A 25,855-nucleotide genomic window follows, 5' to 3' on the forward strand; every position below is an offset into this window, starting at 1 on the left:
CGATTCCCGGTCGGGGCATATGCCCAGGTTGCGGGCTTGATCCCCAGTGTGGGGCATGCGGGAGGCAGCCAATCAATGATTCTCTCTCATCATTGATGTTTCTATCTCTCTCTCCCTCTCCCTTCCTCTCTGAAATCAATAAAAATATAAAAATTTTAAAAAGTTATAAAATAAATAAATAAATAAATACGCCCTCTAGCATAGTTCCGATCAGTTCCTATGGGCTAAAATGTAAGTTAGTGCTGTTTACTAAAAGCTATCCTTCATCTGCTACCTCCCCCAATCATAAATCTAATAAAACACTAGCTATTTTCTCAAACACCATATGCACCTTTATTCTCTTTAGATCTCATTTGAACAGGAAGAAGGAATTGGGGATCTTTTGGCATACTTTATTTACAATTCTGGAAAAGTGCTTACTTGTTGAATTAGACAATATTGAAAATTTCTGATTTTATTAACTAATGTCACCCCAATATGGTCAATAAAAAATAATAAAAGAAAATTTCATGTTAATGATTTTGCTTCTTTGACCAAAACAAGGGGAAAGAAAGGAATTTTATACATACCTTCTTTGGAAGGAAGACGGCAAACCCTCCGACACATAGACATGAATGCATACAAATATTTCTCCAAGCTATCGTCAGTTTTCTTATGTAGCCTAGCCATAGCTCTAAATTTTGTCCAATCAAATTGACCTCTGTCTGGATCAAATACCACTCCAAATGTAGACACCACTCTGTAAAAGTCAGCTTCTTCTCTTCTTGTCCATCTATTTTGAATCAGATGGAAGAAAAAGTCATACTGGTTACCGAAATAAACATTTATTAATGCTGAATATAATGACCAGAATAAACACTTAAAACACTGCAAGTACCTAACACTTTAAAGGGTTAAATCCAGGGATACTTTCTTGTAAATACATTTAAAAATACTAGTTGATTCATCCCTCCAACTATGCTTCTTTTCCTTCAGACAATAGTTTTTTGCACATTTATGTGAGAAAATATGCACAAGATACAAGATTATGTAAGATATGATGACTCTACCTTCAGGAAAAAGATAAAACATTTAAAACATGTTTATTGTATAAGGTAGAAACCAAGACTATTAGGAGAGCACACGAGAAAGAAGGATCAATTCAGACTTGCATGATGAGATAAAGTATTACAGAGTGGTATTTAAGTTGGAACAAGCTAAGATTAGCAGGGCATGTAAGAAAGAGGGCACCAAATAAGCAAAGTAGGGAGAAATCTACATTGGGGCGGGGGGGGGGGAAGCAGGGATAATATTCCAGATTGACAAGGAGATGGCTCATACTAGGGACAGATTAGGAAATATTCTAAATGCCTGCCTAAAAATAGTCTCTATTCAATAGAGATACTTAAGAGGGTAATATTTAACTCACACAACTGTTGTGTAAATTAGAAAAAGAACATGAGAAAGTCCTTTGAAGAACATTAACAGGTGACCTTTTTTTTCATAGTGATGCATTAAGAAGACTAATGTAATGTTGGAAAAAATGTCAGTCTGGGAAACCAATCAAGTCATATGAATCTTGCAAAAGAGTGATAAAAGTAGGAATGGAAAAAAAGGATGAATTGGAAGAGTGCACAGAGAGAAAACAAAACACACCACAGTGCCTATCTTCAAAGAATTTACGACTTAGGCAGACAGAGAAAGGGAAAAATAAATGTCATTACAACATCTTATATTATTGTGGCAAATGAGTCATTTATTTAAATGAGTGCTATAAGAGTGCAGAAAACAGAGAGAGTACTGTAAGCTGAACTGGTTGAGAAAAAAATTAGTACCATAAAGGCTTGGATATGTATTGAGCTCTGGAAGGATGGAGTAGGTATGGACTACAGAGTAGGAAAAAGAGTATTATTACAGGTGATAGGGTGTTGAATCAATAACGAGGAGGTCATTCTAGCTGAGAGAACAATCATGGATAAAATTAGAAATGCACAATGATGCCTAAATTGAACTAAGACTCAAGAACTTAAGACTTTACACCTATAATACATAAGGAGTCACTGAGTATCATAATAAAACTAGTATCTTAGGAAGATTAATCCAGACTCCACAGACTGAGGAAAATGTATGTGGTAGAGTAAAGATGGCCACAAATTATCTGCTAATCTCATTGAGAGGTATAATCTATTTCTCTTTCCCCTTAAATCTTGGTTGGCCCTGTGACGTTTTTTTGACCAACAGAAGGTGGCAGAAGTGACACTTTGTAATGCGGAGGCTGGCCCGAAAGAAATCTGCAGCTTCTGCCTCTGCCACTAGGAAGGTTCCCTCTTAGATCTGAGCTCCCAGCTGGCAGCCAGTCAGCCATGGGAATGAGGCCACTTCAGACTTTCTAGCCAATACCAGGAGAAGCACAACACCTGGTCAACACAATTAAATGTGAGAAATAAACAGCTGATGTTGTTTTGAGTCATCATGGTTTGGGCGGGGTTGTGATACGATGATAGATAACAAATAGTCAGAGTTAGCAGTATTTGAAAATTATGTCTAGAATTGCTAAAATCTAAAGTTTCAGACTAAGTAAACTCTGGTTACAATGATGAACTGCAAATGGGGGAAAAACATACACCAAAAGACAAAACAAACAAAAAAAAACACCATCAAAAGAACCCCAACAACCCCTGATTCAACTCCCAGAGAATATCCAAGGATCAGGTTGAATAAGGGGCCAGGTTATTGCTAAACATTCCTATTCTTTTCTGTGTACTCTATCATTTTTAAGAAGTGAAGTTTTTGGGATGGGAGAGTTTGCCTGTGTTCTTCACAGGGTCCTTGTAAGAAGTTCTACTACCATTTGTTCCCCTTTGACATGGCAGTTCCAAGGGTTCTTCCTGCGTATAAAGCATAGATGGATTTGTCTTTCATAGATTCTAATATTTCATAGAAGTCATAATTTAAAGAAAGAGAGAATGGAATTTATCTTATGTAATTTAAAAGTTTCATTGATAATTCTTGAGCTTGCTCTGCATTTTCATTTTTTTCACATCAAACTGGTCATAAACATGACAAAGGAATGAAGAACTGACAAGTATGGCTAGTAACCATAAGCTGCAATAATCTTTACTAGTTTTGCCATATTTGGGTATGTATTTATGCATATGTGTATATGTTTTGTTTTGACCAATTTCTCTACCCATATATGCTTTTCAAAAAGTGACTAATCACACCCTAACAGCCTTCAGAATGACCAACTGTATTTAAATACTATACAGTACAGTGTGATTGATTGTCTTACCTTTGCTGTCTTTCTATCTTGGCTGCCATTTTAGGATTAAGAGTGGCTTCTTCATAAAGAGGCTGCACGACGCTGGCAGGCACTGAGAAAGTAGGCTGGATTTGCTGGATTTGTCTATTTTTATTAGTGCGCTGATATGCAGTGATGAGACGCCTCAAACGTGTGGTTAAAGCCGACTGAGTAGGCCAATAAACTTTATCACCCTCCATCAGTTGACCATCTATATTTAAAGAAACTTATGTCAATTGAAAAAGACTAAAAAACAAAATTAAAAACCAAACCAAACACTATGATGAAGTTTACAAAAGTAGCAAAAGTTCCCTACTCAAAAAATTTTTCTTTCAATCTGATTATGTGAAAAATCAAACCAAATCTCTCATCATTAAATAGTTTTAACTATAGCTCTAAAAACATTACAACAAGCTTTAAGAGCAACTCAAAATAAGTAATCACAGTAGAATAAAGAACCACGTTATATACAAAGAGAACTCTACTTGCACAGAAAATACAACTCTTGCATCAACAGGTCTAATATATCTTACTGGCTGGTTAGTACTCAATGCCTTCAATGAAAAGTCAAATTGAAATCCATGAGAAATTGAACACTGTAAACTTTTCTAATTGATCTATTCTGTATTAAATTAATCTCCACTTAACTGGAATCAAAACATTTTACAATAGGATGAGGGGAACTTATATTTCAATAGGATTATGCTACAATCTTTAAGCTTGTATATACCCAATACAGTGCAGAATCTTACTGTCCATTTCCGGGGTGTGATTATTATACTTAAATATACCACCACCAAGTAGGAATCATTCATGCTAAGCAAATCTCCTCTTTAGTTCTGAGTGAAATTACGCAAGGGTGAGGCACGCACGGCTCCTCTTGGTTCAAAGGAGGTAATGAGTGTACTCTAGGGACAGTGCTTTCCTGTCTGGATATCACAAAGAAGAAGACCCTGCACAGCAAAGCTGTGTAGAATGTTCCCTAATGTGCATATGGAACTAATAACAATGAATGAATTATTGAATTAACACTTCAATGATAAAATCTCACATATAAGTTTAATAATCAAGACATAAAAAAATCAGCTTCTGTGCTTAACAACTCACTGAGGACTGAGTAAAGATTTGCAGGTAAAAATATTGTTAAATTCTCAGTCAACTAGTATGTCCAGTAGTCATTACGACTGTCTTCAACAAAAATTTCACATACATCTGAAGCATTACAAAAATTTATTAGTTTTTGATCTCATGGTATTATGAGAATATTAATTTACAATAATATTAAATAATTAAATGCAATTTACCTCCATCTGCTATAACAAGATCTCCTGGTGAGGAAACATCATCCTTTCAAAAGAAAATAGAAATTGTGACAGGGTCATTGGGTCAAAATACAGATAAGAAGAAAAGCGAATCAAACTTCTTTAAATAATAAATTTAGCAAAAATAAAAACTATAATCCGTTATTAATTCTCACCCCTTTGTATTTTTCTATCGACTTTGATATTTAGATCAATCATTACTAAAATTATTTTCTTTTCTATGATTACATTTAAATGGGTTTCTTTTCCTCTACCCTTTCTCTAATTGTAAAAATGCTTCAGGTTTTATTTACAACTGGTTTTTTTATACCAACTCTCACATAATTTACTCATTCTCATATTTGGTTATTAGAAAACCTTCAAATCTTTTCTGTTTAATCCTGAACAATTTGCTTGTGCTGTATACCTCTAACTTTTATCTGTCAACAGAACAGCTTCAATTAGGCATTGTAACTTTATTATAAACTTAACATATTTATAACTTTGGTTTCATTCCAATGACTACCGTTTGTACTGTTTTTGTCTGGTTAATTTTTAACATCTTCTTTTCATTTGGTATATCTATAGTTCCAGCAGGAATAGAGAGGATTTAATTTTATTTATCTTGACAAGATTCACATTATTGCTTGAATCTGAGAATTCATGTCTTTCATCAAATCTGGAAAAATTCTTCTCCCTTATGCTTTCTGGTCTCTCCTGGAATGCTTATTTCGCATACTGTAAAGATATTGTCATGCTATTCTTTGTCTCTAAAAATTTCCTCATGTATTCCACTGTGCTGGTTATTGATGTATTGCCTCAACTCTAAATTTATTGCCTCTCTCAATGCCTCTTGTTAGCTCTAAGAAAACGGATGTGGGCTCTTTAAATATTTTTTCTTAGCCAGCATGATAAGTTCTGTTAGTAGTGGGAACTTGAGAGACACTGTAGGAGAACAATTATTTGACTTCCTGATTTTGGAACGTCTCCCCACTGCTCAGCTCCCATGGCACACACGGCTACCCAGCGCCACTTCCTGTAGTTCAGGCGGCTTCTTTAGCACTTGCTGGCCAGCAGCCTTCCCTAGAAACCTCCCTGTTGGTAGCCCTGTGGCTCCCACAACCAGCAAATCCTACCTGACAGCTATAACATCATCTAGTCTTTCAGCATGCTCTCATATATAATATGGAAATTTCTCATCTCTTTTACCATTGCCTCCCCCACTCCACAGATTATGTGTTAGAAAAAGCACACAAAAGAAAAGCACTCAAAAGAAACCACAGAACAACAAAAACTGAGGATTTAAAAATATGATGTAAAGCATACCTCTATGTCATCTTTAAAGAAAGCCGGGGCAGGTTTGTATTCTGGATCTTCCACATCCCTATTAAAATACCAACAAATTCAATAATAATTTGACTGGACTTAAATTTCTCTTGACAAAACAAGTGGAATCTTGTGGGAAGGACTTTTTAGTGTGTTTTAAAAGTCAGACTGAAGTCTCTGTTCTTTGGCCAGGGGAAACCAAGCCATAGCATAAACACTGTTATATGTCAAGTCAGAAGAAATCTAGTTTTAATTAACTCATACTCCCACGTTCACTTTTGAATGTGGAATTATTAACCTTAACACAGTCTCTTACTTTCCTCTTTTGGTAAGATCATAAAAGGGCCTTATAACTGGTATAATGAACAACATTTTATTTCTCTTCAGTTGTAGCTTTCTTCACTTCTATACCCCTGAAATTTTATGGCCTTAATGACCATGACTATTAGGAATGAAAAATTAAAGGACTCATAAAAGAAAAAGGGAGTGGGCAGGTCCATTTCTTCCTTGATCCTACCCTGTTGAACAAGTGCTAACTTACTAGAGCTCTGAACATTAGCTTTTCTAGACTGTAACTCCAATTCTGTTGTGACTACATTATTTGTGACGCAGAATATGCTGACGTTGGCAGAGATATAGGGAATTCGTGACTTGGAGGTGCACATACCCGTCCATGTAATCATTTGCCCTCTGTTCTGCAGCCACTGCTTTTTCGTCGGGCTTCCCCACTCTTTCCAAGAAGCATAATGCCGGGTCTGCTCGGATAGTGTTATATTTCTCATAGCCTGGAGAGGTCACCAACGGTCAAAGTCAACAAGTTGAAAGAAAGATGTGTGCGTAGAAGCACCCCTCCCTCATATGTATGGGGGACGACATTCCTGGACTAAAGGGACTGGATATTAAAATGATACATACATGTTTTCTAGAAATTACCACAAATAGTACATGACCTGGTATTATGTATATTTGAAAGTTTAGATTAAATTTATCTGTTAAAATGAAAAAGAGGAAAAACTGATCACACATACACAGCACGCTTCCCATAAGAAGTCTTCCTGAGAGGGGAGCTGTGTGAGGCTGCGTGCAGGGGCACAGTGGACATAAGCCCCTGATTCTTCACGAGGAAATGCAGTGATGGGACACAGTTTGGAAGTGAATGCTTTATATGGCAGACACAGAAACATGAGTGTGACTGGAATAAAGCTGCCAGGGGAAATCAATGAACAGAACTAGCCGAGTAGCACTATGCATAGGAAAAGAGCCCACCGACCTTACTTTTCACTTACCATGTTTAAAAACTCCAATAAGGAGTGACTTATCAGCATCAAAATCCCACCATTCAGCAGGAACTTCTGAGTGGTCTGGTTCTGGGACCCAAACATCAATGTCACTTAAAAATAACAAATAGAAGGTAACAAATTAGCAAGGGTTAATTCTCTAAGTTTGGTGAATTTTTCTTCTTGTGAATTTCATTGACAAATGAGCCACTTATACAGACAGTTACAGTTTTTTTGCCTAATCTTGTTACTGAAAAATATAAACAAGTTATTTCATTTACCTTGCATCAACTCCATCAAATACTTTCTGGCACTCATTTCCAATGACTTCTTGCTTTAGATAATAAAGCATTCTTACACGAAGCAAAACCCTAATGATGAGAAAAAAGTCAAAAGATACAAAAATATAATCACTAAAGAAAAGCCATCCATGGGGTTTAAATTAGAAAAGAATTTGTATGTGGAATTTTTATAATGAAATAATAATTAGTTTTAATTAAATCTCATTACTACCATATCTAGATAATAGATTTCTCCAAAATCTTCACAATCAACATTAGTTAATATCCAAGAAAGATACAATGGCCAGTTTTATTTCTCTGTTGATGGAAAGTGACACAGAGGGACCATGATTTGCGGATGTATACTCTGAAAGATTAAGATTAGGACGAGTCCTAGGCCACACTGTCTCTGTACTCAAAAACAGCATTCTTTAAGGTTGTTAAAAAATTCAGAAAAATGAACTTATAATGAGCTGTGTTAAAAAACCCCACGACATACTTATTACAGTGGTGCTTTATATGCTTTTTGTAGCCTTCATCTTGAAGTAGCTGCTCAGGATTGTATTTGCGAAGCCATTCTGCTTTCTGTATATCAAATGAGCTTGTCTGGGTCTTGACTTTCTTCCCTTTTCGGCCCCTGGGTACGGGGGCGGATAGGCCTGTTAAAATGAGGACATGGGAATTCAGGGATAATCTGTATACAAATCTGCAATTTGAAAGATTTTTTTCAACGTAATGAACTTCTGGAGAGTTTTAGAGGTCTGTACAGGCTATACCAAGATCTTTAAAATATCAATGGTAACAATACTGATTCAATCACAAGATGATGGGACAACATTACACACATTAAGACAACTTCCGCCAATAATTCTTCTATCTCAAATGAATGAGTCTCATTTCCTTTTTGTTCCAAGACACATTTTGTTTTTCAAATGTAAAAACTGTAAGATCAAACCTTCCCCTTTGCTTTACTTTTGCTCCCCTAGTTATAAAATAGTACGTTTTGGCCTGGATTTTCAAAACTGATTTTACTAATAACATGGATTAGGCGTAGCCATGCTGGCTTCCTGTTCAAGAGAGCTAAATTCATTTTATTTCTTTGTCATTTTTGTTGTGAAATATTTCAAAAATACAATAAAAGATTCCCACTCTTAATGTCAAAATATCTGCTCTTTGGTCGCTTTTATTGAAGGAAATAATACATGACTAAAGTCCGCTTCACTCCTTCCTCTCCAGAGAGAATCACTACCCTGAATTTGCTTTTGCATTACATGCATATTTATATTCATATGTTGAAGAAATATTTAGTATTTAAGTATTCAGACATTATATTATACATGTAATTTGGCAACATATTGACTACTCTTGATATTTTTTTGAGATTTATACTTGGTGATTCATGAGACTCTAATTCATCCACTTTAATTGCTGTGTAAAAATCTATTGTAAGATTATACACCTCGTATTAATCTTCAATGATGCTTGAGTTGTTTCACTTATAATTTTTCAAAATTACTACTAGAGCAGTTTGGATTCCTCCTTTCAACTCTTTTTAAATTTTTTTTATGTCTTTATTGTTTAAAGTATTACATATGTCCCCTGTCCCCTCTCCTTTCAATTCTTACCTCAGTGATCTTTTCCTTGCTGTATTCTACCAGCTAGAAGTTCCATCACAATTGTGAATACAAGCACTATGCAGATTTGTCCATTTCTCCTTAAAATTTTGGCGGGTGTTGTCTTTATATTTTGAGACTATTTTGTTCGGTGCATACAAGTTCATACTTCTTTTATGGACTGGTCTTTTCTATTATGTAGTGTCCTTTCTTAAATACCAATCAATGCTTTCCACCTCAAATTGTATTTTGCTCTATGTTAACATTGCTTTGCATTCCAGTCCTCTTCACCTTTGTTGGTTTGGAAACTAAACAGTGCATATTTAAAGACACATACTTAAATTTTCCTAATAAAACCAGATGTTCTATATTTTTGAACTTTTCCCTAACAAAATTATCTCACATTCATCATTTAACCCTATTTACTGTTTCATTTTTGATGCTTATAATGTAACTTATAGTTTAAAAGAGGTCTGCTTGTGCTTTGAATGTTTCTATAACACCTTACTCATCTTTCAAAATCAAAATCTATTTGAAATATCTTTGAAGATATTAATGATGGATTTTTGTAAGTTGTGTTCTCCTTTTATAGTCTTTGACTTCAAGTTTAATTTATGAGTTTCTTTTTACACTCTGTCTCTCATATTGGAGACTTTCCTAATACTAGTTGTTTGCCCATATTTAAGAATGACAGACCAAAAAGTTTACAGGTAACCTGAATGGGCGGAGCTTACTGCTTTGGATTCACTGAGGGGTAATCTTGCTGGTTTTATCCTGTCATTATATTTAGGTTTTGGTCTGGTCAGATTCATATTAAAAAAAATTTTTTTTAAAAATCCTTAGTTTTCTTCCTTGAGTATGGTATTGTCCAATACACAGAGATTTTCATTTAATTCCCACTTAGTATTTCCATACCTCAACTATCAATGCAACCCAGACATACTCTATTTTATTCTTCCCAGAAAATAAACTTTCAATCTGTCTTCATCCTGGCTACCTGAACTTGAAGAGGGCATTTAGGGATCTGAACCCCTTTTAAACAACTGTAACCAAAGTCCTTGTCTTTAACACCCACTTTCAGAGGTTCCTGATGTCACAAACTCCTGAACCTTTTGGATTATCTGTGCAACACATACTGCTGACCTAAGATTCAGTCTCTCTGGTTGATTAAGTTAGTTACCACTAATCTATTTGCTTCTAGGTTCCAAAATTTTGTTGCTATTTCTGCTCCCATTCTCTCCACTTTTAAGTGTTTATGACTATTTATTTTTAATTATGGAATTAAATATATACACAAATAGTTGAAATTTATATGATGGATCATATGTCCCATCATCCAACTTCAAAAATTATCAGCTCATGGCTTATACTGTTTCAACCACACCCTGTTCACTCCCTAAATTCCTAAATTATTTTAAAGTAAATCTAAGACATTTTATTAATAAAATAACTGTTTCTTTTAGTCATATATATGAGAAGGCTTTCTCTAGAAAAAACAACTACAACCACTATCAGCCTTAAGAAATGCAATACTGCCGAAACCAGTTTGGCTCAGCGGATAGAGCGTCGGCCTGTGGACTGAAGGGTCCCAGGTTCGATTCCGGTCGGGGGCATGTACTTGGGTTGCGGGCACATCCCCAGTAGGAGATGTGCAGGAGGCAGCTGATCGATGTTTCTCTCTCGTCGATGTTTCTAACTCTCTATCTCTCTCCCTTCCTCTCTGTAAAAAATCAATATATTAAAAAAAAAAAATAAGAAAAGAAATGCAATACTATTTCCTTAACATTTAGTATTCAAATTTAGAATTACCTAACAAAAATAATTTAAAAATTTCTGCTGGGGTATTTGTTTTAATCAGGATCCAAATATGAACCACACAGTACAACTGGCTGAGGACTCTTAAATTTCTTTTTTTTTTTAATCTTTAATTTCTTTATTGGTTAAGGTATTACAAATGTGTCCTCATCCCCTTAAATTTCTTTTAGGTCACAGCTGGGCTTTTCTATCTCAGTACTGCATATGCTCCTGAACTTACTATGGGGTTATGTCTTTCATCCTTTTTAAGTTGAAAATATCAAGTAAAAAGTGCATGTAATAGCCCAGCTGGTGTGGTTCAGTGGTTAAGCATCGACCTATGAACCTGGAGGTCTAGGTTCGATTCTTGATCAGGGCACATGCCCGGGTTGTGGGCTCGATCCCCAGTGTGGGGCATGAAGGAGGCAGCCGATAGATGATTCTCTCATCACTGAAGTTTCTATCTGTCTCTCCCTCTTCCTTCCTCTCTGCAATCAATAAAAATATATTTCAAAACCAAACAAAAATGCATGTAATACACCTAACCCACTGAACATCATAGCTCAGCCTGGCCTACCTTACATTAGCTCAGAACACTTACATTAGCTTCCATTTGGGCAAAATCATCTTAACATAATGAATACACTATAGAGTATTGGTTAATCCTCGTGATCATGTAGCTGACTGAGAGCTGTGGGTCCTGCCACTGTCCAGCATTATGAAACAGTATTGTGACGCATATCGATGGCCTGGAAAAAGATCTACATTCAAAATTCCAAGTATGGTCTCTACTGAATGCATATCATTTTTGCACCATCGTAAAACCATTGCTTAATGCCTTAAATTTTTTCTTTTTATTGACATATAAGTAGGGTTTCAAACAAGAGTGAAATTATATTTGTGAGACTCTTGTCATTACTGGAAGTTAGATCTTCACATTAATAATTTCATTGACTCTTATTAAGACAGGCCTCCAAAGACCAGCCTATTCTAAAATAGTTGCTTTCCACTGTTCTCCAACTTGGCACTTAGTTTATTTACTTCACAATACTTGTCACAATCTGTAATTATTTAGTTACTTGACCTACTTTCTTATTCTATCTATCTATCTGGCCAGAATGAGCTCAGGGATCTTGTCTATCTTGTTTCTTATCTTTCCAGTATAGAGGACAAGAAGCAAGTACTGGACTTTTTAACAGGTATTCGTTGATTAAGTAAAACACAATTTAACTCAAACTTAAGGGCACAGTAATCTTGATAGAAAATTCAATTACTTTATAAAGTAATTATTTTATACATAAATAAATGTTCTGTTAGCAATGCTCTGGAGAAAAAGATACTTGTGTGTACCTCAGATTGGACTGCAAATTGGAAAAGCTGCATTTGACAGCAAATGAAAGTATTTATGAAAATTTAAAATGTGTATCTATGTTTCCCAAACTTTAATTACATATAAACTGCTGAGGAACTTGTTAAAATGCAGATTATGATTCAATAAGACGAAGGCCTGAGATTCTGCATTTCTAAGCAGCTCACAGGAGATTTTAGGTACTAAAGCTATTTATATATACTTGAACAATTCTATTTCTCAACATTTACTTTAGTGAAAGATTTATTCATGTGCAAAAGGTGGAATGTCCAAAAGGAGAAATGTACAAGGACCTACACTAAAACTTGTTTTGCAATTGTCTAAAATTGAAAATTTTATACAATGTTATAAATGTTCAACATTAAAGGGGATGCAAAATAAATTATGGAATCCCCACACTTTAAACTACTAAGGAGGAGGTTTAAAAATAAGATAGTTCTGCCAGGTCAGTGTTCTTAGTGGTTAAAGCACTGGCCCAAGCACTGAAGGGTCTCGGGTTTGGTTCCCAGCCCCAATCAGGACCTGTGCAGGAGGCAACCAACGGACGTCTCTCTCTCTCCCACACTCCCCTCCACTCTCTCTAAAAATCAATGGAAAAATATCTTCAGGTGAGATTAACAACAACAACAAAAATTGTTCTACATGAATACTAATGGGGAAGACTCATAGACATACTAAGGGGTCAACAGTTTGCAAACCTATATACAGGTTTGACAACAATATGTAAAACCCAAAAAAACGTAAAACATTGGTATTTTTCTAAGTTGAAACTTGAATTGAGGGTGAAAGTTAGAGGTTCTTTAATAATATTTTAGAGGGAACTATGTTAAGTAATTACTAATTACATAAGTAAAAATAAATTTAAAAAGAAAATGAAAGAATGTTCTTGCCTAGATGATTCTGAAGCTCTCGAGTTTGTCCATCTTCGGTTGGAGTAATGAGGTCCCATATGAAGCCTTTTATTTTCTCATCTCCTCGGTAGTGAACAAGGCAATATGCTAAGAGGGCTCGGCAAATTATTTCTACATCATGCTCATTTAGCTGTCTTTTAAAACGACCATGAGATAGAATCTCTCTCCATCGGCCCCATCTGGTAAAAAAATACATATTTACATTATTCCTCAGTCAAATTTTAAAGAAAACCATAGCTCATGGGTAAATGGCATGAAAACTGCAAAAAACACATTCTGTCATGAATAGGATTTACCTAATAAAGTGTTTCCCCCATGAGAAAAAGGCAGAGCCATGGTATAATAATTTCTAGTATATTTTATTCCTTAATCAATGGATAACATTATTCATTTTGTATTACTAAATATGTAAATCTGAGAACAAGGGGTTTGACTTTAGTGATACATTTATAATTTCAAACGTAAGAAGGTCCCATCATTCTGTTGTTAAATATATGTTAAACATATAAATTCAAGGTACTTTTAGAATATATTCTATTGATTTTAACAAGGTAAAAAATATACTAGAATATAGTGTTGGTTTTCTGTAACTTCACAGAGCAGGCTACTAACAGTAAATGTTAAAAACAGTATTTACCCATAAACCAGCAGATTTTTCTCTACTCGAAAGCATTCAGTTCTTCCGTAGCCATTAGAGCGGTCACAGGGCCTCCGGAGTTTGGGCTTTTCTTCTCCTTCACTTTCGGCTTCAGATAATTCGGCCAATTCATCTTTTGTGGCACTAAAGGGTCTCGTTTGCTTCCTAATTCTTGGAGTGTCAATAACCAAGCTGTTCTGTAAGATTTAACAGCCATTACGTATAGGTCCTTTTTCTATTTGGCTTATAACACTGTCTTACATGATCACCTTTCAAATTGTATAAAAAATAATTACAGAAAGCGAGAAAAAAAAATTACTAACAATTTCACCAACATACCAAAAACTTTTATACTCCTTTAAAATCCTTATTAGAATACATTCATAATTTTATGATAGGATAGTAATAGAATTAAAAAGAATTTGGTATTTCACTTTGTAAATAATATGAAGGTTATTGTATTTTGCATCTGCAATAACCATAAAAAATAAATTTAAGCTAAATTTATGAATCCTGATTTTCTTCACCTAATTCACAATTTAATGTAGACTGTTTTAAAATTTTAACATAAATAATGCTAAAATAAGTTTTTGTGACCTAAGTTTATCTTAAAAATAAACTCAAAATAAGGGAAATAATTAAGAATAGAAATATTGATCAAAGGATATAAATATTTATAGGCCTAGAAACAGGTTTCAGTGCTTTCCAAAATTTACTCTAACACAAAAAGCAAGGCAAGAAGTGTGTGAATTCACTATGTTCAGTTTGGTTTAATTAATTCAAAACAATCTAAGTTTACATGCTTTTTACTTTTACTGAGAAATCTCTCTAAGTTAAGCACTATGTTATGGGCTATGGACATAGATATATACCTATAATCTTTTGCTCATTAAAAGTCTGTAGTCTTGAGGGTCAGACTAATGTGGAAACAAGTGCTACTCAGCATGGAATATCTTATGACATAAGAAGGGTACAACTGAATGGATCATCATTAATGGCATCTAACACCAAGTCAACAAAGATACATAAAAAGAACATATGATTTAAAGACAAACAATTTTAAAAAACATATTATAATTTTAAAGGATATAAATAATACCCTAAATTAAACTTTCCTTGCTTTACAACCTATCATGAATAGCCAAAGTATGAAATTGAAGCAGTGTCTGACTCAAAATGTCATCCTTCTACTACCCTACATCAATTCATTGATGCAGATAAATTTATTTTGGTAAGCGCATAGTTCAATACCTTAAAATATAACAATATTATCAAATCATCCCAAGAGACAATATTTTTAAAAAGAAATACTTACTCTACCACTGATGGTATCTATATCTATTTCTGCCTTTTTAGCCCATTTTTGCCAGAAGTTGGGATCATCTAAGGAAATATCTGTCCGATTTCCAGATGCCACAAAACTCGCCTGAAATACAGAATGGCAGTTTGACAAAATGTTTTGAAGCTAGAGAAAAATCTATCAAAGCACATTTAAAACATTATCTCCTCACATTTACAATGTTTCAAATGCAATGGTCTGAAATATAGCACTTGCTAAGGCAACAAAGGTAATTTTCATGACTAATACATGTTGTTTAAATTAATCAGATTTCAAGCACATTCCAGCACAAGGGGAAAATACCTGTACAGTGTTTTGGTTACTTGCATGGCGCCAAAGAATACAAAGTAAACAAGATTTCTCACGGAAAAGGCTACAGACAGGGTATATCTACCCAATCATGACTAATTTTAGTTCTTGGCTATATACTTCGGCAGTAATTCTTTTGTTTCCCCAATAATACTTGACTCTTATTTATTCTCTGTTAACTTCCAAATCTACATCTTTATCCTACGCAACTCTCCTGGACATCTCCACTTATGTGCCCTGAAAATGCTACAAATACCACAGCTCCAATTATTTTTTCTCTCCAAATGGATTTCCTTCTTTGGCATTCTCTACTTTACTACATGACACAAGGATTCTCCTAGCTACTTCAGCCAGAATTGAAGTAATTTTGTCTATTCCTTCCCTATGTTTTGTTTTTTTTAATCTTCACCCAAGGATAATTTTTCCATTGATTTTTAGAGAGAGTGGAAGGGCGAGGGGAGACAGAAACTCCAACGTGAGAGCGACACATCAATTGGTTGCCTCCCGCATGCCTCTGACCAGGGCCGGGAGCCTGCAACTGAGGTACGTACATACGTACCTTTCACCGAATCGAACCCGGGACCCTTCAGTCCACAGGCTGATGCTCGATCCACTGAGTCATAATGGCTAGGGCTTCTTCCCTTTGTTTTTAACTGGTCATCAACTCTTGTTGATCCAGGTGGTTCTCCACTATCCTAACTCACCCATCATCATTTTCTACATAAGCCTCTTATCTGATCTCCCTGCCTGTAGTCCTTTTCTTTTCAAACTTGTTCACTACTCTGATATTAGGGTTAAACTGCTAAATTAGATTGCATTATGTCCACTTTCTGCTTGAAGGGATTTAAAAGCTTTTTTGTTATTGTTGTTAAACCCCACCAGAAAATAATTTTTCCATTTTAGAGAGAGTGGAAGGGAGGGGGAGAGACAGAAACTTCATCTAAGAGAGACACATTGATTGGTTGTCTCCACACATGCCTCCGGGATTGAGCCTGCAACCAAGGTATGTGCCCTTGGCTGGAATTGAATCCAGAAACCTTCAGTCTGCAGGCTAACGCTCTAGCCACTGAGCCAAACCAGCCAGGACTTAAAAGCTTTTTAACAGCCTCATGATCAATTGCAAATTCCTCAAATGGAATTTTTGTGAATCCCTCACAAGTTGAGACCAACCTCTCTAACCCTCTCATTTGGACTTCTATTCAATTCATCCTGTGCATCCATGCATGCCTATATCATATTCCTTGAAGTCTTCCTTGTAGTTTTAGCAACATATGATTCATTTAGGTGACCTCCTCTCTTTTTGAAATATAATGAAATATAAACTTCTTTTAAGAATTAGCTCCAATTTTCTCTGCAAAGGCTTTCCTGATTCCCTGTTCTCCCTTTTTCCACAGAATTAATCATTTCCTCCTTTACTATTATTATTATTTTAGCAACTGGAATCCTTTCATTTTAGTATTTCTGGCAAATGAGTAAAGTCCCTGACACAAGATTTTATTAGTATGCTTAATGAATGCAAGATAAAAAATTTCATTTAAAGAATAATATCATTACTTGGTGTAACACCTGAACTACCTGACAAAACCAGTGATCCACAAAGATAAAGAAGATTTCATGGTTGAAAGCAGAGAGGGGGATTGAGAAGAAAGAAAATGTGGGTAGAAAGGAAGTGGAAAGGAAAAACCTGTATGAATCAGTGCAGGTGGGAGATAATACTGCAATAAAACCTCTTCAGATGAATACAAGATATAAATTTACCATGTTTTCGTTGACAGGAAAAAAAAAGGAATACAAAGGCAGTTAGTAAAGTTTTAAATTCTTTTCTCAAAATAGAGTAGATTGATAGTTATTAGCAATTCCTGTCAAGACACAAATTTTATTTTACCCTCCCCAAATTGTACTTAAATATTTAAAAGAAAATTAGAAGTCCTTTCTCTCTTTTAAATATTTTAAATTATAGAAGCCCTGCCTTATCCACAGGAGATATGTTCTAAGACACCCAGTGGATGCCTGAAACTGTGGATGCTATTAAAACCTACACATACTGTATCTTCTTCTATACCAGTGGTTCTCAACCTTCCTAATGCCGCGACCCTTTAATACAGTTCCTCATGTTGTGGTGACCCCCAACCATAAAATTATTTTCGTTGCTACTTCATAACTGTCATGTTGCTACTGTTATGAATCGTAATGTAAATATCTGATATGCAGGATGTATTTTCATTGTTATAAATTGAACATAATTAAAGCATAGTGATTAATCACAAAAACAATATGTAATTATATATGTGTTTTCCGATGGTCTTAGGCGACCCCTGTGAAAGGCGGTTGAGAACCACTGTGCTATACGTACCCACGATAAAGTTTCACTTATAAATTAGACACATTAAGAGATTAACAACAATAACTAATAAATTATAACAATTATAACAATGTACTGTAATAAAAATTATATGATTTCTATCTCTCAAAGTATGTTCTGAATTGTTTATTTCTGGACTTTAATATTTCTAGACAATAGTTGACTGATACTGGAGAGTAAAGGCATGGATAAGTGGGAACTACTGCATCATCAGTTAAAGTAAGATGACTTAACCTCTTATATACTATTATGTATATTTTCCTTTCACTTTGGCATATATCCTTTTACTTCTAAAATTTCAAATGTTCTACTCTGATTAGTATTAAATATATGTTTAGTTATTCCATTTCACTAGCATCAAACAAGTACTATGAAATGTGATATAAAAAAAAATCAGAAAAAGCCCTAGCCGGTTTGGCTTAGTGGATAGAGCATTGGCTTATGGACTGAAGGGCCCCGGGTTCGATTCTGATCAAGGGCACATACCCAGGTTGTGGGCTCGATCCCCAATAGGGGGCATGCAAGAGGCAGTCAATCAATGATTCCCTCTCATCATTGATGTTTCTCTCTCTCTCTCTCCCTTCCTCTCTGAAATTAATAAAAAATACATTTTTTTTTTTAAATCAGAAAAACGTATATTTCCTACTTCTTTTGAGCTAATTTAGTTTACTTAAACATTAGGTAGATGCTCTGCAAATAATCAGCAAAGTAAGAGAGACTTAAATTTTTTTAGTAGTGAATGTTACTGGCATATATATAAAACAGCACCCCCTGTTACCTTAGCAAATGTTGACCCACGTCCTTCTGACTCAATTGTAATAGTTTTTGTACGTCGTAGTAAAATCTGATCAATGTCCTCTTCACAGAATTTGGAACCTTCATCTTCTTCTTCCATAATGGCACCATAAGCTCCTCTTCGAAGCAGATCTTCTATTTCCTTTTTGGAAAGCTGTTGAATCTAAAGAGAAAATAACTTCGGTAACAAAATTTTTTTAGGTTCCTAAAGGGAGAAAGTATCCCTAAAGAATGCCAAACACAGAGGGCATATTTAAATATGTACATAAAAGATGATTGTCTGAAAGAATACATTAAACTTGTTGACTCTTCTTTACTATCTTTAAAATGTGACTTGCCATTTGCCTAAAATATCTGAAGTTAAAACAAAGCATGTGGGGGCAGGTGAGCTATCAAGGTATATTTTAGTTCCAGGATTCAATAGTTGTTACAAACACAATATATAAGAAAAGAATCTCGATGGAGGTAATGACAAAAAAAATTATGTACTACAAGACTAAGTCAATGCCAGTAGTTTAACACTAAAAACAATTCTGAAAAACTATGCATAGAAAACTGCAGAAAAACTCACAAATTCTATTTTTCTATGCCATGATACAATCGTTCTAAAGGCAGAACAAAACATTTCTACCTTGAATACAAATTCTTAGAATTCACAAACTCTGGAGCTATACAAAGAGAACAAGATAAAAAGTATTAACTAAATGTTACACCCCCTTCTGAAGTGCCTCCATACATAAAATCAGCTATTTAGTGCACAGTATGGATCAAAATTAAATAATACCCTCCTTGAGGTTAAAAGTAAATGCAAATAAAAACTCCAAGTGAAAAAGAAAATATACATACACCACCAACATTACTTTCTCTTCCACTCATGCTCTGTAACACAGCCTTGTCTAGACCCAGTTTCAGACTGGCTCGGTCAAACATCTCCCTCTCGTATGAGTTACGAGTTACTAATCGGTAGACTTTAACTGCTTTATTCTGACCAATTCTGTGACAACGAGCTTGGGCCTATAAAAAATGAAAAGTGGGGGGCGGGAGGAGACATATGTAATACTCTTTGTAATACTTTAAGCAATAAAACAAAATTTTAAAAAAATGAAAAGTCATAGATTCAATTTATTTTACAAAATAGCACAAAAGACAGCACATAAAAGGCATTTAAGAGTAAAATATCTTGATGGAAGATAAAAGTATGTAAGAATTTTTAGACCCTTTTGCTACTGAATTAGTTATAAGCATTTTCTAATAATGAAGGTAGAGCTTACTAAAATACGAAATCAGTGACAAGATAAATTTAATCTTATATTTCAGAGAATATAAATCATTGAAGAATTATTGTTTTTAAAAGAGGGTGTCATCAATATAATTTTAGACAGTAACGTCAACTCTATGAATTTTTTTTTTGGCTGTTGGCAACTCAACCTTTAAATCGATCAACAATCTTTTCAGCATATTTTAGTTAAACTGGATAACTAAGGTACAAGAAACTAAGGTGAGTAACTATGGAAAACTAAATCTTATTTAAACAAAGAGAACTAATTATCTCATGTGTAGAAATATTGAAAGTTTTACCTTTAGTTCTTGCTATACTTAAAATTTACTGATAAATTTTGACTCTAAAGTTTCTATAGTACCAATGGTCTTTCTCCCAAGTTATTATTCAGAAAATTAAAATATAAACTGTGGCTTTACAATTTTTTTAAATATATTTTATTGATTTTTAATAGAGAGGAAGCGAGAGGGATAGAGAGTTAGAAACATCGATGAGAGAGAAACATTGATCAGCTGCTTCCTGCACACTCCCTACTGGGGATGTGCCTGCAACCAAGGTACATGCCCTTGACCGGAATCGAACCTGGGACCCCTGAGTCTGCAGGCCGATGCTCTATCCACTGAGCCAAACTGGTTAGGGTATGGCTTTACAACTTTTAGGTGGCACTGATGCTATACCCTTTGTAAACACCTTTTGTTTAGTCTATCCATATATACTTTGTGCCCACAGGAAGTCAAAACTGCGAATGAACAACTTTGCTCCAGGTCTAGTGAAAAGTATAAAAGGTCAATTTTTTTTATAAGTCTATAATAGATCCACATTAGAAGTAAGTAAGTAGGAAAAACCAAGTGAGAGGGAGAACTTAGGAATTGGAAAGTTTTCCCGGTTCTCAAACACAATTTGATTATTTTATTTTAGATTAACTTGGAGAACATCACATGAACTGTGGTCAGTTTTAAGTATAAATAAGCATTCCAAAGGCAAATTATTATGATATGGGTTTAACCTAGGGACTGGAAAACTATAGGTTGTTACCCATATCTGGCCTGCTTCTAAGAATAAGTTTTACATTTTTAAAGTGATGTTAAAAACAAATAAACACAAAATGTGGGACATAGACTTACTTTATGTGGCCCACAATACCTAAAATATTTACTAATTGACTTTCTATAGTTTATCCCTGACTTAATCTATTAATTTTGGATAAACCTTCAATATTTGGAACTAGATTACATAAAGTCACACAAATGAGAGGTTCAAACGATACTTTTTATTGAGCCAGGTATAACTTTTTGTAACAATTTACTTTTATTTGATGTTTATATTTAAAGTAATATTAATTACAACACAATTGACTATCAAGGACAATAAAAGTAATTTTTCTTATAGTTTATCTTGCCATCTTTCCTAGATAGGTTATCACTGCAACCTTTGACCCTTTCATCACTCTAACTGATATTCCTGTTTCTACAAAATCCAAGCAGTCTTAAACTTATATGAATACTTTAATTTTCTATAATATTTCATAAAAACATACTTTATTACATAATGACTGAGAAGTTGAAATTAGGATAAGCAAGTATTTATTTTTAAGAAAATAAAATTGTGAACATTTTGTTATAAATGTTATTGTAAAATCTTAGGTGTCTTTCAATTTACATATTTCAAACAATTAAATACTCTATTCAAGTAGGAAAAGCTTTTAAGAAGTAAGATATGTAGTATATTTTATTGTCATTAAATTTAAATTAAATAATCTTTTTAATTTAGCATGAATATTACTTAGGGAAACATATATGTTAGCTTGTCTAGATAAAAGTATAATAGCTAGAAAACATTTTAAATAAATTTAATCCTCTTAGGAGAAGAATTTATTTACCTGAAGGTCATTTTGAGGATTCCAATCAGAGTCAAAAATTATACATGTATCAGCAGCAGTTAAGTTGATGCCCAGCCCACCAGCTCGGGTACACAGCAGGAAAACAAATCGATCTGAGTCAGGCTTACTAAATCGATCTATAGCAGCTTGTCGAAGATTTCCTCTAACTCTGCCATCAATTCGCTCATATAAATATCTATCAAATGAAAGGCAATAAATTTAAATAGAGGGATATAATGAAAATGAAGACACATGTCAAGTCTGTTTTCCTGCAACTTAACAAGCAATTATTACCCTAGTTGGAGTTTTACATTCTCTGTATTGAAACTAAGAATGAAATACAAAGTAATATAAAGATAGAAAAATATCTGCTTTCCTGATTTATAGGTAACATACTATTATAACGAATATCATTTTTAGAAGCTGGAATGGAAAAATAGTACATGAAGCCTACTTTGCTGATCTCATTATAATAAATGACTTTTTTGTATACGAAGCAAATACTTTCATATAACTTTATAGAAGAAGCCTACAGACATTTCTGTGTCAATCATGTTAGTCTCTAAACTATACATCTAGCAAGCACAACCTAGAATGCTGTTTTCTCATAGGCAGTATTTACAAGCTATTGACTTTTAACTTCCTTTATCCTTCATCTATAATAATAAAAGCATAATATGCTAATTAGACCAGACATCCTTCCGGATGACTTTCCAGACAAAGCTGGGGCTGCAAGGGAAGCCCAGGTCCCAGGTGCCAGAGGGAAGCTGGTGCAGGCAGCCTGGGGAAAGGCCTACTCTTGCACAAATTTTGTGCAAGATTGGAGTGGGTAGGGGGGGGATCAGGGTAAGGGCTGGTAGGGGGGAGGGGCCAAGGGTAGTTGGTCAGCTGGGGAGGGGGGCCACGGGAGGTTGGCCAGCCGGCCCCAATTGGGACGGCTGGTGGGAAGTTCAGATCAGGGCCATCAGGACCAGCCGGCTGAGGAGAGTGGCCTCAGGACGTTTGGCTGGCCGGGGGGGTAGGGACCGCGGGAGGCTGGCTGTGGGAGCGCACTGACCACCGGTGGGCAGCTCCTGTGCTGAGCATCTGCCCGCTGGTGGTCAGTGTGTGTCATAGCAACTGGTCAACCAGTCGTTCGGTCACTTAGGCTTTTACATATATAGATGTTGATATCTGATTAGACCACCAATGCACTGATATTCTATATAATAAAAGGCCAAAATGCAAATTGACCAAACTGCAGAACGACCAGTTGCTATGATGTGCACTGACAACCAGGAGGTAGACGCTCAATGTAGGAGCTGCCCCCTGGTGGTCACTGCACTCCCACAGCGGGAGCACCACTCAGACAGAAATTGGGCTCACGGCTAGTGAGTGCAGCGGTGGTGGCGGGAGCCTCTCCCACCTCCACTGCAGTGCTAAGGATGTCCAACTGACAGCTTAGGTGGGGAGGGGGCCTAAGCCATCAGTCAGACATCCCCTGAGGGCTCCTGGACTGCGAGAGGGTGCAGGCTGGGCTGAGGAGTCTCCCCCCCCCCCCTTGAGTGAATGAATTTTGTGCACCGGGCCTCTAGTCCTATATAATTAGGTAGTGCCTAGTCAATATTTAAGACTAACTGTCAGACACCAAAAAAACAAACAAACAAACAGAACACAAAACAAAACCCCACATTAAACAAATCAGAAAAGATTAAAGCACGAACAAAGTTTAGACTTGTATGATAGAAGTCAAAGTGCAGCAAGTTCAGGCTCTAATTCTAACAATTAAAGAGTTTGGAAAAGGAGCTTGAGTCATTTTTTCCCCCATTCTGAAGACAGTTACAAGTCTGTTTGAAATGTCATTACTGCAAATTTTACAAATTAAATAAAATGTATACTAGTAAACCCATTCCTAGGTTGACAAATACCTGTCAGTTTGCAAAATTTTCTTAGTCTCCTTAGCTCTGCCTACTATTACAAATAAGTAGGTTAGGAAAACACCTGATACATAGCCCTAAGCAATCTGTACTCATAGGAATAGATATATTATGTAGATGTGAGTAAAGGTGGGTTATAGCACAGTGCTGAAAAAATCTTAATGACATATATTCAGCATAATTCATCAAATAATTCAGAGGATAATTTTCTGCTTTACCTTTTATGTATAAGATAGTCCTCCAGGATGTCGAGGCAGCGTACCATCTGAGAGAAGATGAGCACTTTATGGCCTCCTGCTTTCATTTTGGGAAGCAATTTATCAATAAGGACCAATTTACCCGCAGACTGGATCATTGCTTGGAGATGAAAGTCAGAGGCAGCGGGGTTATATGTGTCTCTGAATTCTCCAAGTATTTTCTCCTCAGCACCTGCCAGAGACATACGCGAGCATCAATGCACAAATGAAGGTAAGACCCAATTGCTCTCATTGTTACAAAAATCTGAATCAGTGCTCCTCTGTGTTTCTGTAACACACTAAGACTTCTTGGATGGGAGGTGAATTACCAGTACATTTATTAGAATTATTTGTTTGTAGCTAAATCCCTGACCCACACAGGACTAAGATTGTATTGAGGATACAGACAATTTATGAAGTCTTTTTATCTCCCCGGACACCTGGCAAAATGTCTTATATAAATTTATGCTCATTATGCTTAATAATGTGAAATAGGGAAAGAATTAATGAAAATGTAGTCCTGACCTACGTGAAAATCACATCTTTTCAAACACACTTCTAATAGTTAAACACCAATGTAGCAGGGATCCACCACTGAAAGGTAATCAGGTTAATCTGGTTATATCTATGGGATTCTGATGGCCATCAAAATAAAGAAACAAGGAAAAGTATAGGTCATTGATGAATACTTTCTCCAGAGAGTCTGTATCTGCATTAAAGGCTCTCTGCCTTCCCTCAGCCTGTGTAATCATCAATCGAGTATGGGGATTGCGAGTGAGTTCCTTAGTAGGCTAAGAAATGACTTGTCTTGGATAAAGAAAGATAGGGAGTATATTCCCAGAAATACTGCAAGTGTAAAGACCCAAACCTTGTACAGATAATATGCAAGACCTTGAAAAGTAACGTGAGAGCACCAAAATTTACACATTACCTGGACTGGAAAGATACCAGAAAAAAATATAAATGTGGAGGCCAAGATGGGTGCTGCTGTGTTTGTGCCTGAGAATGATTAAATTGAAGGAGAAATTCCAATCCACGTGAAACTGAACACAAGACCTGCTATTACAATCTGACGTGGTAACATGGGACCCTGATTCTGAACCACCCATAATCCCACAGAGTGCAATTACAGGATCAATGTCTTTTCTTGTAACTGCCAGGACGGCTGCAGCACGCTGTTTTTATTCACGAGCATTTCTTGAAGAAACAAGGACTTGTGTGTCACTCTTTTTAGCTACCTTTGATAAGATATGGATGGTTACAGCACTTCCTGAGCTCCATCATGGTATTGACCAAGTTAGGTACATTAGTCTGTCCTGCTCCTTTGGATAAAAATGAAAAGTTCTTCTCCAAAATAGCCCGGTAGTATTTCTTTTGAATGTTAGTAAGTTCCACTTCAATGATGGTTTCTTCTTTTGGTGCCAACTTCTTCTCCACATCTTCCTTCAATCGTCTCAACATCATCGGTTTCAGTATAGCCTGAAGTTTCTGCACCTGCATAAAAAAAAGAAGACAAGATATAAAACGTATGTATACAGTCAATTACACATATACACACATAACTGCAATGATAAAAGATCTGATGTACTTATTCACAAAGACCAAACGTTTACCTGTTCCTCTGTTTTCAGATCCCCAAATTCTTGCATAAATGTTGGTTCAGAAGGAAACCTTAAAGGTTCTAGAAAGTGAAGAAGACTGAATAGTTCTTCAACTGTGTTTTGGAGAGGTGTGCCTGTCAAAAGCACCTTGTGTTCCTATATAAAACAAGAATAATTCACATCAACTACCACAATACAAAAATTATATAAAAGTTGACATAGGTTATCAAATATTCAGTGACTGAAAAGCAAATTTTTTTTGACTAACATTATCAAAATACATCTCTACTTATAAATCTCCATTAATTAACTTCTCAATCACTTTTTAAAAACTCTATCATTCTCATAAT

The 25,855-nt window shown here is 35.4% G+C and overlaps 1 protein-coding gene across 8 annotated transcripts in view; it reads right to left on the minus strand.

Annotated features, from left to right (window-relative positions):
- CHD9 (chromodomain helicase DNA binding protein 9) overlaps positions 1–25,855 on the minus strand; it is a 111,270-nt gene that overhangs the window by 18,043 nt on the left and 67,372 nt on the right. For all 8 annotated transcript variants that reach the window (XM_036346601.1, XM_036346600.1, XM_036346599.1 and 5 more), the window contains 17 exons: positions 25,518–25,661; positions 25,143–25,398; positions 23,887–24,097; positions 21,753–21,948; positions 19,441–19,608; positions 18,578–18,757; positions 15,105–15,215; positions 13,790–13,986; positions 13,132–13,331; positions 7,965–8,124; positions 7,466–7,555; positions 7,194–7,297; positions 6,575–6,692; positions 5,908–5,965; positions 4,585–4,627; positions 3,272–3,491; positions 570–772 (listed from right to left, as the gene is read on the minus strand). In XM_036346601.1, coding sequence (XP_036202494.1) covers positions 570–772; positions 3,272–3,491; positions 4,585–4,627; positions 5,908–5,965; positions 6,575–6,692; positions 7,194–7,297; positions 7,466–7,555; positions 7,965–8,124; positions 13,132–13,331; positions 13,790–13,986; positions 15,105–15,215; positions 18,578–18,757; positions 19,441–19,608; positions 21,753–21,948; positions 23,887–24,097; positions 25,143–25,398; positions 25,518–25,661 — 2,659 coding nt within the window. The remainder of the gene's footprint in view (positions 1–569; positions 773–3,271; positions 3,492–4,584; positions 4,628–5,907; positions 5,966–6,574; positions 6,693–7,193; positions 7,298–7,465; positions 7,556–7,964; positions 8,125–13,131; positions 13,332–13,789; positions 13,987–15,104; positions 15,216–18,577; positions 18,758–19,440; positions 19,609–21,752; positions 21,949–23,886; positions 24,098–25,142; positions 25,399–25,517; positions 25,662–25,855) is intronic.

The sequence above is a fragment of the Myotis myotis genome, unplaced genomic scaffold, assembly GCF_014108235.1.
Source record: "Myotis myotis isolate mMyoMyo1 unplaced genomic scaffold, mMyoMyo1.p scaffold_m19_p_19, whole genome shotgun sequence".
Taxonomy (NCBI): domain Eukaryota; kingdom Metazoa; phylum Chordata; class Mammalia; order Chiroptera; family Vespertilionidae; genus Myotis; species Myotis myotis.